The 18,470-nt window shown below is 43.7% G+C and overlaps 1 protein-coding gene across 1 annotated transcript in view; it reads right to left on the reverse strand.

The window, feature by feature from the left end:
* The window catches only part of LOC132495813 (solute carrier family 23 member 1-like), a 50,305-nt gene extending 32,255 nt beyond the window's left edge, over window positions 1-18,050 (reverse strand). The window contains exons 1-3 of the mRNA XM_060107741.1: window positions 18,009-18,050; window positions 11,880-12,023; window positions 8,934-9,091 (exon numbers count right to left, since the gene is read on the reverse strand). Coding sequence (XP_059963724.1) covers window positions 8,934-9,091; window positions 11,880-12,023; window positions 18,009-18,050 — 344 coding nt within the window. The remainder of the gene's footprint in view (window positions 1-8,933; window positions 9,092-11,879; window positions 12,024-18,008) is intronic.
* Between the last annotated feature and the right edge of the window lie 420 nt (window positions 18,051-18,470).

Genomic DNA, 18,470 nt, shown 5'->3' on the forward strand with positions numbered 1-18,470 from the left:
ATGCCACTCTCTCGCTTTGTCACAGCTTACCCTTCCCCCTCCCCATATCCTCAAGTCCATTCTCTAGTAGGTCTGTGTCTTTATTCCTGTCTTACCCCTAGGTTCTTCATGACATTTTTTTTTCTTAAATTCCATATATATGTGTTAGCATACGGTATTTGTCTTTCTCTTTCTGAGTTACTTCACTCTGTATGACAGACTCTAGGTCTATCCACCTCATTACAAATAGCTCAATTTCGTTTCTTTTTATGGCTGAGTAATATTCCATTCTATATATGTGCCACATCTTCTTTATCCATTCATCTGATGATGGACACTTGGGTTGTTTCCATCTCCGGGCTATTGTAAATAGAGCTGCAATGAACATTTTGGTACATGACTTTTTTGAATTATGGTTTTCTCAGGGTATATGCCCAGTAGTGGGACTGCTGGGTCATATGGTAGTTCTATTTGTAGTTTTTTAAGGAACCTCCATACTGTTCTCCATAGTGGCTATACCAATTCACATTCCCACCAGCAGTGCAAGGGTGTTCCCTTTTCTCCACACCCTCTCCAGCATTTATTGTTTCCAGATTTTTTGATGATGGCCATTCTGACTGGTGTGAGATGATATCTCATTGTAGTTTTGATTTGCATTTCTCTAATGATTAATGATGTTGAGCATTCTTTCATGTGTTTGTTGGCAGTCTGTGTATCTTCTTTGGAGAAATGCCTATTTAAGTCTTCTGCCCATTTTTGGATTGGGTTGTTTGTTTTTTTGTTATTGAGCTGCATGAGCTGTTTATAAATTTTGGAGATTAATCCTTTGTCAGTTGCTTCATTTGCAAAAATTTTCTCCCATTCTGAGGGATGTCTTTTGGTCTTGTTTATGGTTTCCCTTGCTGTGCTAAAGCTTTGAAGTTTCATTAGGTCCCATTTGTTTATTTTTGTTTTTATCCATTTCTCTAGGAGGTGGGTCAAAAAGGATCTTGCTGTGATTTATGTCACAGAGTGTTCTGCCTATGTTTTCCTCTAAGAGTTTGATAGTTTCTGGCCTTCCATTTAGGTCTTTAAACCATTTTGAGCCTATTTTTGTGTATGGTGTTAGGGAGTGATCTAATCTCATACTTTTACATGTACCTGTCCAGTTTTCCCAGCACCACTTATTGAAGAGGCTGTCCTTTCTCCACTGTACATTCCTGCCTCCTTTATCATAGATAAGGTGACCATGTGTGCGTGGGCTTATCTCTGAGCTTTCTATCCTGTTCAATTGATCTATATTTCTGTTTTTGTGCCAGTACCATACTGTCTTGATCACTGTAGCTTTGTAGTATAGTCTGAAGTCAGGGAGCCTGATTCCTCCAGCTCGTTTTTTCGTTCTCAAGATTGCTTTGGCTATTGGGGTCTTTTGTGTTTCCATACAAATTGTGAAATTTTTTGTTCTAGTTCTGTGAAAAATGCCAGTGGTAGTTTGATAGGGATTGCATTGGATCTGTAGATTGCTTTGGGTAGTATAGTCATTTTCACAATGTTGATTCTTCCAATCCAAGAACATGGTATATCCCTCCATCTATTTGTATCATCTTTAATTTCTTTCATCAGTGTCTTATAATTTTCTGCATACAGGTCTTTTGTCTCCTTAGGTAGGTTTATTCCTAGATATTTTATTCTTTTTGTTGCAATGGTAAATGGGAGTGTTTTCTTGATTTCACTTTCAGATTTTTCACCATTAGTGTATAGGAATGCCAGAGATTTCTGTGCATTAATTTTGTATTCTGCTACTTTACCAAATTCATTGATTAGCTCTAGTAGTTTTCTGGTAGCATCTTTAGGGTTCTCTATGTGTAGTATCATGTCATCTGCAACGAGTGACAGCTTTACTTCTTCTTTTCCGATTTGGATTCCTTTTATTTCCTTTTCTTCTCTGATTGCTGTGGCTAAAACTTCCAAAACTATGTTGAATAAGAGTGGTGAGAGTGGACAACCTTGTCCTGTTCCTGATCTTAGTGGAAATGCTTTCAGTTTTTCACCATTGAGGACGATGTTGGCTGTGGGTTTGTCATATATGGCCTTTATTATGTTGAGGAAAGTTCCTTCTATGCCTACTTTCTGCAGGGTTTTTAACATAAATGAGTGTTGAATTTTGTCGAAAGCTTTCTCTGCATCTATTGAGATGATCATATGGTTTTTCTCCTTCAATTTGTTTATATGGTGTATCACATTGATTGATTTGCATATATTGAAGAATCCCTGCATTCCTGGAATAAACCCCACTTGATCATGGTTTATGATCCTTTTAATATGCTGTTGGATTCTGTTTGCTAGTATGTTGTTGAGGATTTTCGCATCTATGTTCATCAGTGATATTGGCCTGTAGTTTTCTTTCTTTGTCACATCCTTGTCTGTTTTGGTATCAAGGTGATGGTGGCCTTGTAGAATGAGTTTGGGAGTGTTCCTCCCTCTGCTATATTTTGGAAGAGTTTGAGAAGGATAGGTGTTAGCTCTTCTCTAAATGTTTGATAGAATTTGCCTGTGAAGCCATCTGGTCCTGGGCTTTTGTTTGTTGGAAGATTTTTAATCACAGTTTCAATTTCAGTGCTTGTGATTGGTCTGTTCACATTTTCTATTTCTTCCTGATTCAGTCTTGGCAGGTTGTGCATTTCTAAGAATTTGTCCATTTCTTCCAGGTTGTCCATTTTGTTGGCATAGAGTTGCTTGTAGTAATCTCTCATGATCTTTTGTATTTCTGCAGTGTCAGTTGTTACTTCTTTTTCATTTCGAATTCTATTGATTTGAGTCTTCTCCCTTTTTTTCTTGATGAGTCTAGCTAATGGTTTATCAATTTTGTTTATCTTCTCAAAGAACCAAATTTTAGTTTTATTGATCTTTGCTATCATTTCGTTCATTTCTTTTTCATTTATTTCTGATCTGATTTTTATGATTTCTTTCCTTCTGCTAACTTTGGGGTTTTTTTGGTTCTTCTTTCTCTAATTGCTTTAGGTGCAAGGTTAGGTTGTTTATTCGAGATGTTTCCTGTTTCTTAAGGTAGGATTGTATTGCTATAAACTTCCCTCTTAGAACTGCTTTTGCTGCATCCCATAGGTTTTGGGTCGTTGTGTCTCCATTGTCATTTGTTTCTAGGTATTTTTTAATTTCCTCTTTGATTTCTTCAGTGATCACTTCGTTATTAAGTAGTGTATTGTTTAGCCTCCATGTGTTTGTGTTTTTTACAGATCTTTTCCTGTAGTTGATATCTAGTCTCATGGCATTGTGGTCGGAAAAGATACTTGATATAATTTCAATTTTCTTAAATTTACCAAGGCTTGATTTGTGACCCAAGATATGATCTATCCTGGAGAATATTCCATGAGCACTTGAGAAAAATGTGTATTCTGCTGTTTTTGGATGGAATGTCCTATAAATATCAATTAAGTCCATCTTGTTTAATGTATCATTTAAAGTTTGTGTTTCCTTATTTATTTTCATTTTGGATGATCTGTCCATTGGTGAAAGTGGGGTGTTAAAGTCCCCTACTATGAATGTGTTACTGTCGATTTCCCCTTTTATGGCTGTTAGTATTTGCCTTATGTATTGAGGTGCTCCTATGTTGGGTGCATAAATATTTATAATTGTTTTATCTTCTTCTTGGATCGATCCCTTGATCATTATGTAGTGTCCTTCTTTGTCTCTTCTAATAGTCTTTATTTTAAAGCCTATTTTGTCTGATATGAGAATTGCTACTCCAACTTTATTTTGGTTTCCATTTGCATGGAATATCTTTTTCCATCCCCTTACTTTCAGTCTGTATGTGTCTCTAGGTCTGAAGTGGGTCTCCTGTAGGCAGCATATATATGGGTCTTGTTTTTGTATCCATTCAGCCAATCTGTGTCTTTTGGTGGGAGCATTTAGTCCATTTACATTTAAGGTAATTATCGATATGTATGTTCCTATTCCCATTTTCTTAATTGTTTTGGGTTCGTTATTGTAGGTCTTTTCCTTCTCTTGTGTTTCTTGCCTAGAGAAGTTCCTGTAGCATTTGTTGTAAAGCTGGTTTCGTGGTGCTGAACTCTCTCAGCTTTTGCTTGTCTGTAAACGTTTTAATTTCTCCATCAAATCTGAATGAGATCCTTGCTGGGTAGAGTAATCTTGGTTGCAGGTTTTTCTCCTTCATCACTTTAAATATGTCCTGCCAGTCCCTTCTGGCTTGCAGAGTTTCTGCTGAAAGATCAGCTGTTAACCTTAAGGGGATTCCCTTGTGTGTTATTTGCTGTTTTTTCCTTGCTGCTTTTAATATGTTTTCTTTGTACTTAATTTTTGACAGTTTGATTAATATGTGTCTTGACGTATTTCTCCTTGGATTTACCCTGTATGGGACTCTCTGTGCTTCCTGGACCTACCTATTTCTTTTCCCATATTAGGGAAGTTTTCAACTATAATCTCTTCAAATATTTTCTCAGTCCCTTTCTTTTTCTCTTCTTATTCTGGAACCCCTATAATTCGAATATTGGTGCATTTAATGTTGTCCCAGAGGTCTCTGATACTGTCCTCAGTTCTTTTCATCCTTTTTTCTTTATTCTGCTCTGCAGTAGTTATTTCCACTATTTTATCTTCCAGGTCACTTATCTGCTTTTCTGCCTCAGTTATTCTGCTACTGACCCCTTCTAGAGTATTTTTAATTTCACTTATTGTGTTGTTCATCATTGCTTGTTTCATCTTTAGTTCTTCTAGGTCCTTGTTAAATGTTTCTTGCATTTTGTCTATTCTATTTCCAAGATCTTGGATCATCTTTACTATCATTATTCTGAATTCTTTTTCAGGTAGACTGCCTATTGCCTCTTCATTGTTAGGTCTGGTGGGTTTTTATCTTGCTCCTTCATCTGCTGTGTGTTTTTCTGTCTTCTCATTTTGCTTAGCTTACTGTGTTTGGGGTCTCCTTTTTGCAGGCTGCAGGTTCGTAGTTCCCGTTGTTTTTGGTATCTGTCCCCAGTGGCTAAAGTTGGTTCAGTGTTTTGTGTAGGCTCCCTGGTGGAGGGGACTAGTGCCTGTGTTCTGGTGGATGAGGCTGGATCTTGTCTTTCTGGTGGGCAGGTCCACGTCTGGTGGTGTGTTTTGGGGTGTCTGTGGACTTATGATTTTAGACAGCCTCTCTGCTAATGGGTGGGGCTGTGTTCCTGTCTTGCTAGTTGTTTGGCATAGGGTGTCCAGCACTGTAGCTCACTGGTTGTTGAGTCAAGCTGGGTGCTGGTGTTGAGATGGAGATCTCTGGGAGATTTTCGCCATTTGATATTATGTGGAGCTGGGAGGTCTCTTGTGGACCGGTGTCCTGAAGTTGGCTCTCCCACCTCAGAGGCACAGCACTGACTCCTGGCTGCAGCACCAAGAGACTTTCATCCACACGGCTCAGAATAAAAGGGAGAAAAAGTAGAAAGAAAGAAAGAAAGAAAGAAAGGAGGAAGGGAGGAAGGCAGGAGGGAAGGAAAGAAAGAAAGAAAGAAGTAAAATAAAATAAAGTAAGATAAAATAAAATAAAGTTATTAAAATAAAAAAATAATTATTAAGAAAAAAAAAACGGACGGATAGAATCCTAGGACAAATGGTGGAAGCAAAGCTATACAGACAAAATCTCACACAGAAGCATACACACTCACAAAAAGAGGAAAAGGGGAAAAATCATAAATCTTGCTCCCAAAGTCCACCTCCTCAATTTGGGATGATTCGTTGTCTATTCATTTATTCCACAGATGCAGGGTACCTCAAGTTGATTGTGGAGCTTTAATCCACTGCTTCTGAGGCTGCTGGGAGAGATTTCCCTTTCTCTTCTTTGTTCGCACAGTTCCCGGGGTTCAGTTTTGGATTTGGCCCCGCCTCTGCATGTAGGTCACCTGAGGGCGTCTGTTCTTCCCTTAGACAGGACGGGGTTAAAGGAGCAGCCTATTCGGGGGCTCTGGCTCACTCAGGCCGGGGGGAGGGAGGGGTACGGATGCGGGGCAAGCCTGCGGCGGTAGAGGCTGGCATGACGTTGCACCAGCCCGAGGCGCGCCGTGCGTTTTCCCGGGGAAGCCATCCCTGGATCCCGGGACCCTGGCAGTGGCGGGCTGCACAGGCTCCCCAGAAGGGGGGTGTGGATAGTGACCTGTGCTCGCACACAGGCTTCTTGGTGGCGGCAGCAGCAGCAGCCTTAGCGTCCCACGCCCGGCTCTGGGGTCTGCGCTTTTAGCCGCGGCTCACGCCCGTCTCTGGAGCTCCTTTAAGCAGCGCTCTTAATCCCCTCTCCTCGCGCACCAGGAAACAAAGAGGGAAGAAAAAGTCTCTTGCCTCTTCGTCAGGTCCAGACTTTTTCCCGGACTCTTGGCCAGCTGTGGCGCACTAGCCCCCTGCAGGCTGTGTTCACGCCGCCAACCCCAGCCCTCTCCCTGCGATCCGACCGAAGCCCGAGCCTCAGCTCCCAGCCCCGCCCGCCCCAGCGGCCGAGCAGACAAGCCTCTCAGGCTGGTGAGTGCTGGTTGGCCCCGATCCTCTGTGCGGAATCTCTCTGCTTTGCCCTCCACACCCCTGTTGCTGCGCTCTACTCCATGGCTCCAAAGCTTCCCCCCTCGGCCACCCGCAGTCTCTGCCCGCGAAGGGGCTCCTAGTGTGTGGAAACCTTTCCTCCTTCACGGCTCCCTCCCACTGGTGCAGGTCCCATCCCTATCCTTTTGTCTCTGTTATTCTTTTTTCTTTTGCCCTACCCAGGTACGTGGGGAGTTTCTTGCCTTTTGGGAGGTCTGAGGTCTTCTGTCAGCGTTCAGTAGGTGTTCTGTAGGAGTTGTTCCACGTGTAGATGTATTTCTGGTGTATCTGTGGGGAAGAAGGTGATCTCCGCGTCTTACTCTTCCGCCATCTTCCCCTCGTCCCTATCAGCTAGTTTTATAATCTCTAATGTCGTAGGCAATTACTGTACTCATTAGCCTCTGAGCAGGAAGTCCATTTCCATGAGTGGAACCAAACTCAAGTGTATTCCTGTCCCCACCTTAGTTTAAGGACATTAGCATGGTTTTATTTCCTAATTTTATTTCCCTCTTTCTTTGTATGTTTAATTAGGCTATAGATTCTTTGAACTCTAACTCCTGATTTGTTGTGTCTCTCACAGGGTTTACCAGAAGGCTAGGCCCACAGGCACTCTCAGTACTGAGATTCCAGTAGGAATATGGTACTGTATCATCTTTTTTGTCAGCATCATAGGTGTCCACAATATTAGAGATGGAAGGGACTTACAAATATAACATACTTCAACTTCCTCATGTTACAGATGAGAACACTGAGACTTAGAGAGGGTGAATGGCTTGTGCAGGTTCCCACAGCACAGAAGCCAGGAGTAGAATTCAGGCCCCCAGTTTCCAAAATCAGTGTTTTTCCATAATTATAGTGAACACCATCTCAGTTTAAGAAGAGGTGCTTCCCCATACAGAAGAGCCTTGTGTTTGTAACTCTCCATGGGGCAGCCATGGGGGTCGCTCCTGGGTATCCAGGCAGGTGGCTGCAAGGCCTCTCTGATGCTACCGCAGCATCTGACACTCCAGGGACTGATTCTGGAAAAGTGGGAGGGGTCCCAGATTTTAGGGGCCTAAGAGACCAGACCAAACCCTACACCTCTTTGAGTCCTTGGTGGGGGATTTAGAAGAAATCTTGGTTCTCAGAGATGGTGACAGAAGGAGGAAGAGAGAGAAGGGAAATAACCTGACAAAGATGCAGGCACTAATCCCCTCTCCTCGACAGAAAATGGGAGAACTTAAGCGTTGGCATATCTCCTGGAAATGACCTGCAAAAGAAGCACTTTGGAAAGTGCCTTTGATTTGGTTTAGGCAAGAAGACCACACAAGGAATGAATATTCTCTGGATGCTGTCTACAGACAGCCTATCCTTGAAATAATTGGCTACCTTGTTGTATCAGCCTTCACCTGTGTGGTTTGATTCAGAAACTTGATAAAGAATAAATAAATGATAAAGAGTAAATCCTAAGAGTTCTCATTGCAAGAAAAAAATTTTTTTCTGTTTCTTTAATTTTGTATCTATATGAGATGATGGATGTTCACTTAATTTATTGTGCTAATCATTTCTTGATGTATGTAAGTCAAATCGTTATGCCATACACTTATACAATGCTGTCTGTCAATTACATCTCAATGAAACTGGAAGGAAAAAAAAGAATAAATGGACATTAATTTTTCCTGTCAAGTCATTTTCTCTTCAGACAGGTCGGGCAGAAGCACATAGTAGGGAATGTTTTTCATTTTCCTCTGCAACTCCAGGGCTGAGCACAGACCTGGCACAGATTAGGTCAAAGCAGATTTACCAGTGAAGGGCCCCTCACTTGCACCGCTCCTTCTGAAGTCCAGGAAGGAGGCCCTACAATGTGTTCACTAGCCATATGCCTTGTAATTTCCAAAAGTAAAAGGTTTCAGGCATAATTGTCTGTAGCTATTTGTGTTACTTTCATTAAGAATCCTGGCTAATGTAGACAGTAAGTGTTGGAGCTAGGACTTGAACCCAGGCTCTTAGTTCTGGTCCTGTGCTCCCTCTATCATGCCACTCATGTAACTCATCTCAGCCTACAAGCCAAGCAAACCTTGCTGCTACCCTGGCAGATAAAAGTCAGAAACCAGGGCTTCCCTGGTGGTGCAGTGGTTAAGAATCCACCTGCCAATGCAGGGGACACGGGTTCGAGCCCTGGTCTGGGAAGATCTCCCATGCTGCAGAGCAACTAAGCCTGTGGGCCACAACTACTGAGCCCACGAGCCTAGAGCCCATTCTCCACAACAAGAGAAGCCACTGCAATGAGAAGCCTGTGCACAGCAACAAAGAGTAGCCCCCACTCACCACAACTAGAGAAAGCCTACAAGCAGCAATGAAGACCCAATGCAGCCAAACATAAAAAAAAAAAAAAGTCAAAATCCATGGGGAGGAGTTTTACCTACCTGACTCCTAAAAGTACTTGCAGGAGAGTGCAAATGCCGGAGACAAAGAACATGGTGCTGATGAGGTAGCTCTGGGTCAGAGGGTCATGCTGCAAACACAGGTCCTTGGCCAGGATGAGCGGAACTGCCACGAGTCCCCCCAGGGCTGTGAGGAAGTGCTGTGGGCAGAGCAGAGAGAGGAGATGGGCTTGGAGATGCTGTAGTTGCCTACTCTACCTTCATTCCTATTCCTACTGCCAGAGGCAAGAGCTCCATCTCTGGTCTCAGAGGAGCCTGGCCTTGAGTGACAGGCAGCGAGATCCAGGCAAGCAGTGGGAAGGAACTAGAAAGGCCTGGCAGCAAGAAGCAGGGACCCAGCCAGAAGGTCTGGAGTTCAAGGGCAGGACCCTACTGCCAAGAACTGATGTTTTAGGTAAGAAATCAAGGCAGGGACACAGCACAGGAGGATATAACATGAACCAAGGAGGGGGCCTTAAGAACAAGAACAAGGCAAGAGGCTCATTATTAAAATAAGGCACAAGGTGAGGGCAAGACCATTGACCAGGAAGGCCTGAGCACATTCTCCAAGACAGATCATATGTTAGGTCACAAAACAGCCTTAGCAAATTTAAGAAGACTGAAACCATACCAAGAATCTTTTCTGTCTGCAATGGTATGAAACTAGAAATCAATAACAGGAGGAAAACTGGACACAAGTTTGTGGAACTTAAGCATCACACTTCTGAATAATCAATGGGTCAAAGAAGAAATCAAAAGGGAAATCAAAAAATATCTTAAGACAACTGAAAATGGAAACAAAACATACCAAAACTAATGGGATTCAGCAAAAGCAGTTCTAAGAGGAAAGTTTATAGCAATAAATGCCTACATTAAGAAAAAAGAAAGGTCTCAAATAAACAACCTAACTTTATTCCTCAAGGAAGTAGAAAAGGAAGAACAACGTCCAAAGTTAGAAGAAGAAAGGAAAAAACAATTATCAAAGCAGAAATAAATGAAATGAAAAACAATAGAAAAAAATCAGCAAAACTAGAGCTGGTTTTTTAAGATAAGCAAACCCTTAGCTAAACTCAGAAAAAAGGAGAGAAGACTCAAATAAAATTAGAAATGATACTAAAGAAATGCAAAGTACCATAAAACACTAGTATGAACAATTACACACCAACAAATTGGATAACCTAGAAGAAATGGATAAATTACTAGAAACACACAACTTACCAAGACTGAATCATGAATAAATAGAAAATCTGTACAGACCAATAAGTAGTGAGGAGACTGAAACAGTAATCAAAACTTTCCAATGAAGAAAAGCCCAGGAACAGATGGTTTCACTGGTGAATTCTATCAAACATCTAAAGAAGAATTAGCACCAAGCCTTCCCAAACTATTCCAAAAAACTGAAGAGGAAGAAGCACTCCCAAACTCATTTTACAAGGCCAGCATAAACCCTGATACCAAAGCCAGATAAGGACACTACAAGAAAAGAAAACTACAGGCCAATATCCTTCATGGATATAGATGTAAAAATTATCAACAAAATACTAGCAAACTGAATTTAACAGCTCATTAAAAGGGTCATACACCATGATCAAGCAGGATTTTATCCCTGGATGCAAGAATGGTCAATATACACAAGTCAAAAAATACGATACACCACATTAATAAAATAAAAGACAAAAATCATATGATCATCTCAATAGATGCAGAAAGAGTATTTGACAAAATTCAACATCCTTTCATGATAAAAATATCTACATTATCCATTTTATTGGCTCATAATAATATTTTTTAAAATAGTATGACATTTGCTCTTCTTATTTTGTAGAAAAGCACAAAGAAGTTAACAAAAAAGTGTATCCCATCCCTGGTACCCCACATTGACCTGTTTGTAAAATTAAAAGAAACACATCTATGAGATTAGAAAATTCAAGCTACAAAAGTTACAAAATAAATAGCGGAAGTTGAAAGCCACCCTTCCTTTCCTAGTTTCTCTTCCCAAGGCTCTATTAGTTTCTTGTGAATTCTTCAAAACATGCAAAATTACTATATATACTTATTTCTATTGTTCTATCTCTCTTTTGTCAGTTTTTAACACAAAAAAAGATCACATTATACACAGTTATTTACTTGGCTTTTTTCACTTAATATATATTGGTGATCATTTTTTAACTGCAAGGTAGATACATCTTTCTCTTTCTAACAGCTACATAAAAAAATTACTTGTTAGGATGTGCCACAGTTCTCTAAGATGGATATTTTGGGGGTGTTTCTAGGGTTTTGTTTGTTCATTTGTTGTGATTTTACTATTACCAAAAGAAGAACATCTTTGTACTTATCTTAAGGAGTTTTGCCAGCATATCTATAAAGAAATCCTTTTTTTTTTTTTTTTTTTTTTTAATTTGGCTGTGCCGCACAGCTTGCAGGATCTTAGTTCCCTAACCAGGGGTTGAACCCCGCCCTCAGCAGTGAAAGCACAGGGACCTAACCACTGGATCACTGGGGTATTCCCTACAGAGAAATTCTTATGCGTTAGGGACTGGGTTAAACAATATGCATGTTTTACATGTTCACAGAAAAGTTGCACCAAATAACATTCCAACAAAAGTGTTTGAGAGTCCTTGTTTCCCAATATTCCCCAAGCATTGGTTATCAAACTTTTTAGTTGTTGCCAAACAAATTATAATTGGTATCTTGAAAAAAAAACCAACACCACGATGGCCCAGTTGGTGTCCTTGATGTGACCTATTAGCTCAGCATGGGGGAGAATCCTCCCTTAACTCCATGCCCCACCCCCAAACTCCTTGAGAGAAAGAGAGACTGGAGGAGCCTTGAGCCCCCTGGAGGTCAACAACATGGAAGCCAAGAATATCAGCAATTTGACCTGAGTGTGTGTTCATGTGCCTTTTGAGGCAGAACTTCTTCGGACCCAGTGCTTACGGGTGGCATTACCTGGACTCCCAAGAAGATGCAGAGGTACCATGGTGGGATATCCAGGATGCTATAAGCCAGGTGGCTACTGCCGAGACCCCTAGGCTGGCCATCCTTCTTCCTGCCTTGGTCACCTTCGTGGGAGTTGAGTACACCATCACCCCTCTGCTGAGAACAAGAGAAGAACACATTTGAGCATTTCAAGAGGAATCAAGGGGACTTTTGATGCCGAAACCTCGGCCTCTGTGCACCGGTACTGAGTCAAATCTCAGAGACAGAGTTTGGGGTGAATTTGAAAAGAATAACTTTATTATTTTGCTAGGCAAAGGGGGATACAGTGGTCTCCTGCTCTCAAAAACTGTGTGTCCCAACCTGGGAGGATTTGGTGAGGAGTTTTAGAGCAACGGTTCAAAGGTGGATTTGCTGATATGATTAGGGTGTGTGCAGGGCCTGCACTCCTTTAATCTGATCTCAGGTCATCTGATGAGTTTCTGTGGTTCTTTTAACCTGGCCTCAGGTGGTCTTCTTGAAGAGCTTCTCTGGGTCCTTTAATCTGGAATGAAGAATGCTAACATCTTCCATTTATTGGGGGTTTTAGTTCTATTAAGAGCTCAAAAGATATAGTTATGTGTCTCCCTTGAGGCTGAACCAGGACCCTGTCCCAAGGCTGCACTATGGTTTCTTGGCTATTCCTCCCTTGTCTCTGCATCCCCCTCCCTTCCCTGATTAGCAACTGTTTGAGTCTGCCCTTTGGGACTCAGGGAAGGTCATGGAAGCTGGAGTCTGTTGCCTACAAACAAGGAACGGGGAACACGGAAAGGCTTCCGTGCCCAGGAGCCCCCTAGGGTCCTGCTCAGTTTCACTTTCTGATTTCAACCAGACAGATGGACAGCTTTCCAGAGGAAAGAGCGATAGGATAGAGATAACTGCTGGCCCGCTTGGGATTTCTAGGTCAAAAGACCAGTGATTTTCTATATTATACATCTGCAGCAAGACCTCCACATGCAGTCTGGGGCCAATCAAGAGAGGTGGGTGCCTTGCCTGAAGCCCTGGCAGAGAAGAAACTTTGTGGAGGAGGGAATGGGGGTCAACTCCACGGTCAGGAAATGGGCAGGTAAATGGGGATTCTGGCCCAGAACGGTGTAGCTGCCCTTGCATATGCTCCTACAGGCCAGCCTTGCGCCAAAGCCCTCATCACAGCATGTTGATTATAATGGATGGGCTGTTTCCTTATCCATCTCTTCTGCTGGGGTGTGAGTTCCTAGAATGCATTCACTGTGCCTTATTCTTTTTGTCCCACCTTCTAGAACAGTCTGTGGGCTCAGTCTGAACAGTCTGAGTGTGTGGATGAATGAACAGATATAACACAAATGTAAATAAGTGCAGGGCATACAGAATGCTCTAGGGTCAATAGCCAAGTTACATTCCTACCAGTTTAACCCCCAATTAACTTTGAATCGTAAACCTTCTCCTCCAACTTATTGGCTATATAGTTTACCAAACTTGGGCAGATTACTAATATTTTTAAGCCTCATTTTTCTGATCTATATAACAGAAATGTCAATAACATCTACTTCATAGCTGAGGCGGTCCTCCTCCTCCACGGGGTAGGGCACCGGCAAATCGGATCCTAATTCTTTCCCAGTACTCGGGGCCCACATCACTGGCAATGGAGAAAATGGCCCAGCACACTGAGCCTCCAGGCAGCCGGAGCAACCCAGGGCCGTGGTCAGGCTTGCTGATCGTGGGTGGGCTAAGCCAGCCACAGCACAGCTCTGCAGAGTCACATTGTTCCTGGGCCTCAGAACAGTGTTTGCTCATTAACCTTCTAGCATTTAGTTTCTGAAACTTAAATGTAAGGATTTTGTCTCTACTCATCTATTTAGCAATGCCTGGAAATAAGCATCCCAAAACTGTTCCAGGAAGCATTCCCTGACTTCACTCCACCCCAGCCTCACACCAGACGAGGCCTCCCCTCCTCAGAGGCATGTTTACTACAGCCCAGAACACACCTCACTACCATCATTTGTCTTCTCGTCCAAAAGGCCATAAAGTCCCAAAACTACTCCATCTCTAGCACAGTTAGTGCTCACAGCACTCTCTGTTGAGCTATAAAATAAATGAACCCACGTATAAAGTAATGACCATAAAGAATTTTTCTCACGGATTTTTAAAAATAAATACTTAACTGGTTAGAATTCTTTGGAAACAACACGCTGATCTTACTTAGACTCCTGAAAAGAAGGAGGCACTGATGCTACTTGGTACTTGGGTCGCACAAGAAGGACGGCTGGCTCTGCCTAAGGAAGTCAACGCCAAGCCAAAGATGGCCGGGAGGCTGCTGGAGGGAAGTCTGGAGCACTTATCGCGAGGTTTTAGTGAAGGTGTGGCACAGTCAGCGAGCACGACAGCGAGAGCGGGAGAACAGGCTGAGGAAAAGAGGAGGGGCAGAAGGAAAGAGCGGCTGGCTGATTGGCTGGTTGGCTGGTTGGTTGACTGATGCTGGGTAGGCTACACAGAACAGCGGAGCGCACAGTTTGGAGTGGGGGAGACGTGGTCTGTCATTCCCCTGCTTGGCAGCCATAGGCACTTCACTTTCCCTCTCCCAGCCTCGGTGTCCCATTCTAACTCTGGGATGGTTGCAAAAATACTGGAAGTCTGTGTGGCTGCCTGTTACGTGCGCCGGTGATTGAGCTCACCGGGCTGGGGCAGGTTCAGCTGGCAGCAAACTCACCTCATACCTTCTCCCAGGACCCGTCGGAATTCTCAGAAAGGTGATAGGGAGGGAAACACTGACTGAGGGAAATGTTAGTTTGGGGTCTTTTTTTTTTTTTTTTCCTATTAAGAGTCAATGACTCAAAGAGTGTTCTCAGCCTGATGACCTCTGAATGTTCTAAGTTCTGTCTAGATTTCAACTTGGACCATCTGAAGGTTATGGAAACCACTTCTGTAATCGCTTTAAAACAGTTTTCTGGGAAATTGACCTTGTATGAGGCCCCACATGAAAAAAAAAAATAGAACTGAGAGTGGGGAGAAACTTGTCTTCGTTGAGAACGGCTGTTTCTTCTCTTCTGATAAGAGTGTGAGACTTCTGTGAAATCCGTCAGTCACGGCTGGTAGAAAGCATAGGGCCTGATCAAAATATATCTTTTGTTGTAAACTACCTTACGTCACTTATGCAAAGCACTGGGACAAAAAAAAAAAAAGCAGGTACACAGTGTACCTGAGATTCCTGTGTGTCAGAGATGACTCAGTAGCATATTAAAGACACACATAGAAACAAGTGACATCCCAGAGGTATTTTAGAGCAGGGGCTTCTCAGAAGGAGGTGGAAGAAGTCCCATCTCAGGGCATATCCGGATACGGGAAGCGCCTTTATCCCAGGAGAATCCCTGGGCGGGAAAATTCTGTGAGTCTTAGAGCAGCAGAAGAATGCCTACAAATCCCTTTTTGAAGGAAGAATGAACTCTTAACGGAGCTTCCCTGCCAGTGAGCACTGGTGTGAGAAGGGGGCCATAAAGTCTCCTGGTTGGAATTGTCTATCAACTCAGCACACGAGCTGTAATTTCGCCAAAGGCCTTGCTCCAAAGAGGCATTGTGCTGAGGCTTGGCATTTTATAGTGCTTTACAGTTTGCAAAGACCTTCCAATGCATCCTCTCATTTGATTCTCACAACCCAGTTCAAGGATGAGGAGACCGAGGCTCAGTGAGGTTACAATGAGGAGACTGAGGCTTGTCCAAGGTCTCCTTGTAAATGGGAGAATGGAACCCTCCTCTTTTGGTGTCGAGGGCAGTTGCTGGCAGGTGCGTTCCTGTGAGTACAGGGACAGCTCGCCAGCTCTCAGGAGCAGGCCAGCAGAGCAGCAGGAAACTCTGCTGCAGAGGGAGCAGCAGTGGGAAGGAGGGTGCCTGGTGGGGAAGTGAATCCCTTGGCCCTCTGACTCCGTCCATCCCCCATACAGCCTCCCACTCCCCGATGTGCCCCTCTAGCTTTGCTTCCTAACACTTCCATTCAGCTGACTCTAGCCAATGGGATTGTCCATATCCCTCCAAACGTGGCCTCAATTATCCTGCCTCAGTGCCTTTGCTCACCTTGTGCTCCCTACCTGATCCCCACAACCCTGCTTCCCCTAAACCCACCTTCAAAGAGCTCAATGCCTCCTTTTCCTTTACCTCTTCTGCTTCCCCCACCCGATATGATTGCCCTCCTTGTCCTCCCAACACATCTTGTCACTCTGTTATGTAATTCACCATCTTCTCCCTTGTATCAGAAATATTTTTTTATACCCCGCTTTCCCCTAGCTAGGCCATAAGCTTTCAAGGTGGGGAAGCTGTCTTCTCCATGTTTATATCTCTAGAAGATTCTAGCAGCAAAGCAATATGCACTTGAAAACCAAAAACATCTCAGAAAATGGCCCCTTAATCTGGGTGCTGAAACTGAGGCTTTGAAGAAAATGACAAGACAAAAGCCACTGAAAAAGAGTCAGATGTGTCCAGACTCCTCCACTCCCCACTGGCCTCAGGTGAGCCAAGGAGGTGGGAAATATCACAGCCTTCAGAAAATGGAGTCTTCAACTTATTTCCCAAGATTTTTTTTTTTTTTGGCTTCCATAAGGTAGTGGCAGAAGTGTTTTAAAAAAAAAAAAAAAAGGCCCCAAATGGAGTCACTTATGCTAAGCCCCATGTCGGCAAACCAAGACTTAATATCTCACCTAACTGCAGTTTCAGTCTCTCCCAGGAATGTAACTTTTAACCAGTCAGTCTGGAATTACCTGGTCAGCACTAGTGAGCTGATTGATCTGCCTGGTAGACACCTGCTTTCAGGAAAGTGACCTCACCTGAAACAATCCGCTCTTTGATAGAATAACTTCCTTGCCCTGCCTCCTTCTGCCTATAAAACTCTTCCATTTTGTACAGCTCCTCAAAGCTCCTTTTTATCTGCTATGATGGGATGCTGCCTGTTTCATAAATCATTGAATAAAGTCAATTAGAGCTTTAAATTTACTCCGTTGAATTGTTTTTTCTTTCTTTTTTTTTTTTTTTTTTTTTTTTTTTTTTTTTGCGATACGCGGGTCTCTAACCATCGTGGCCTCTCCCGTTGTGGAGCACAGGCTCCGGACGCGCAGGCCCAGCGGCCACGGCGCATGGGCCCAGCCGCTCCGCGGCACGCGGGACTCTCCCGGACCGGGGCACGAACCCGCACCCCCTGCATCGGCAGGCGGACTCCCAACCACTGCGCCACCAGGGAAGCCCTGAATTTTGTTTTTTAACAGAAGGAATTCTGAGGAGAAGACAGGAGATTTCTCTCAGGTGTCTTCCACAATATTCCAGAAGAGATGGTCAGGGTCTCTTTACCTGAAGACTGACCAGCAGTGGGCAGGGTCTGACAGCCTGGCTCCAGGAGATAGTTCTGAGGGCCCAGCCTAGGTTCGTGGGTAGCACCTGTCCCACAGACACTATGGCTGCGCCTGGTGGGGGGAGGCTCTTTCTGGCTACGGTGGGCAGAGGGTCCCCACTCAGTCCCCCCTGTTGTTTTAGGTGGCCAAAATAGGTTGGAGAGAATGGTGGGACCAGGGCTCAAGGACGAGCTACAGAGGTCTCCAGATGGGTTACTGTCACTTTACTTCTCTGGGCCTCAGTTTCCTCATCTGTAAAATGGGAACAGAGGTGCATGCTTCATTGGTTTGAAGGTAGAAAACAAAGTACATAAAGTGCCTGGGGCATACTGGTTATTTAGTAAATGTTAGTTCTCTCTCTCTCTCTGTCTCTCTCTCTGCTTCCCTCTCTCTTTCTCTTTGTTTTGCTTCAGAAAGGGCTTCTGATCAAAGAAATCATAATGCTGAGAAACCTACAAAACAAACATTTAGATTCAACAGAGTAAAGCAAAGAGGACTTTTCAGCTCTCCCTTCTTCCTTTGTAATTCATTCACAGAGTTTGGCACCCAGGGAGGAATCTTTGCGTCTGTGAGGGTGAGGTTGGGAGGACAGCTCTAATAATTCAAAGTCTTACCTAGAACATGAGTCAATGTCCTTAGCACTAAAAATGAACCCGCATTAGGACTTCATGCTGGGACCCCCTCCAGGCATCTTTCCTCCTTTCTGCTACCCCACCCCACCCCTTATGTTTCCCTCTCTTCTACCAGCGCTCACCAAGGGCTTGGGGTGCTCACAGCTGGTGACGGCAGAGTTCATGGCCGCTTAGGGTCTTCTCCTGTTGGCTTCCTCTCAGAACAAAAAAGAAGCCGCTCCAGGAGAGGAAGGTTAACTTCTCACCGCCTGCCAAAATAATCAGAGAAAGTCGAGGATCTGGGCCAGCTCCGGGGAGGGTGGGGCCTCCAAGCCCCACCTGCTGGTCTGCAACAGACTCCCCCTCCAGCCCTCTCCGGTCACACTGCAGGGGACAAAGGTGCCTTCAGTGGCAGGGAATGTTTCACAATTTGATAAGTATGGTTAATTGCAGGAGAAGTTAATGATCCCTCTTGGTACCAAGGAAACAAATCAGGGTGCAGCCTGTTGGGATGCGGCAGGAGAGCACTTTCCGGAAGCCAGGTTTCCAGGGGCAGGAGATGAGGGGGATGAGGGTGAGGCTCTGGGCTGAACATAGAGGCTTTT

Source organism: Mesoplodon densirostris, chromosome 9 (genome assembly GCF_025265405.1).
Source record: "Mesoplodon densirostris isolate mMesDen1 chromosome 9, mMesDen1 primary haplotype, whole genome shotgun sequence".
NCBI classification, from domain to species: domain Eukaryota; kingdom Metazoa; phylum Chordata; class Mammalia; order Artiodactyla; family Ziphiidae; genus Mesoplodon; species Mesoplodon densirostris.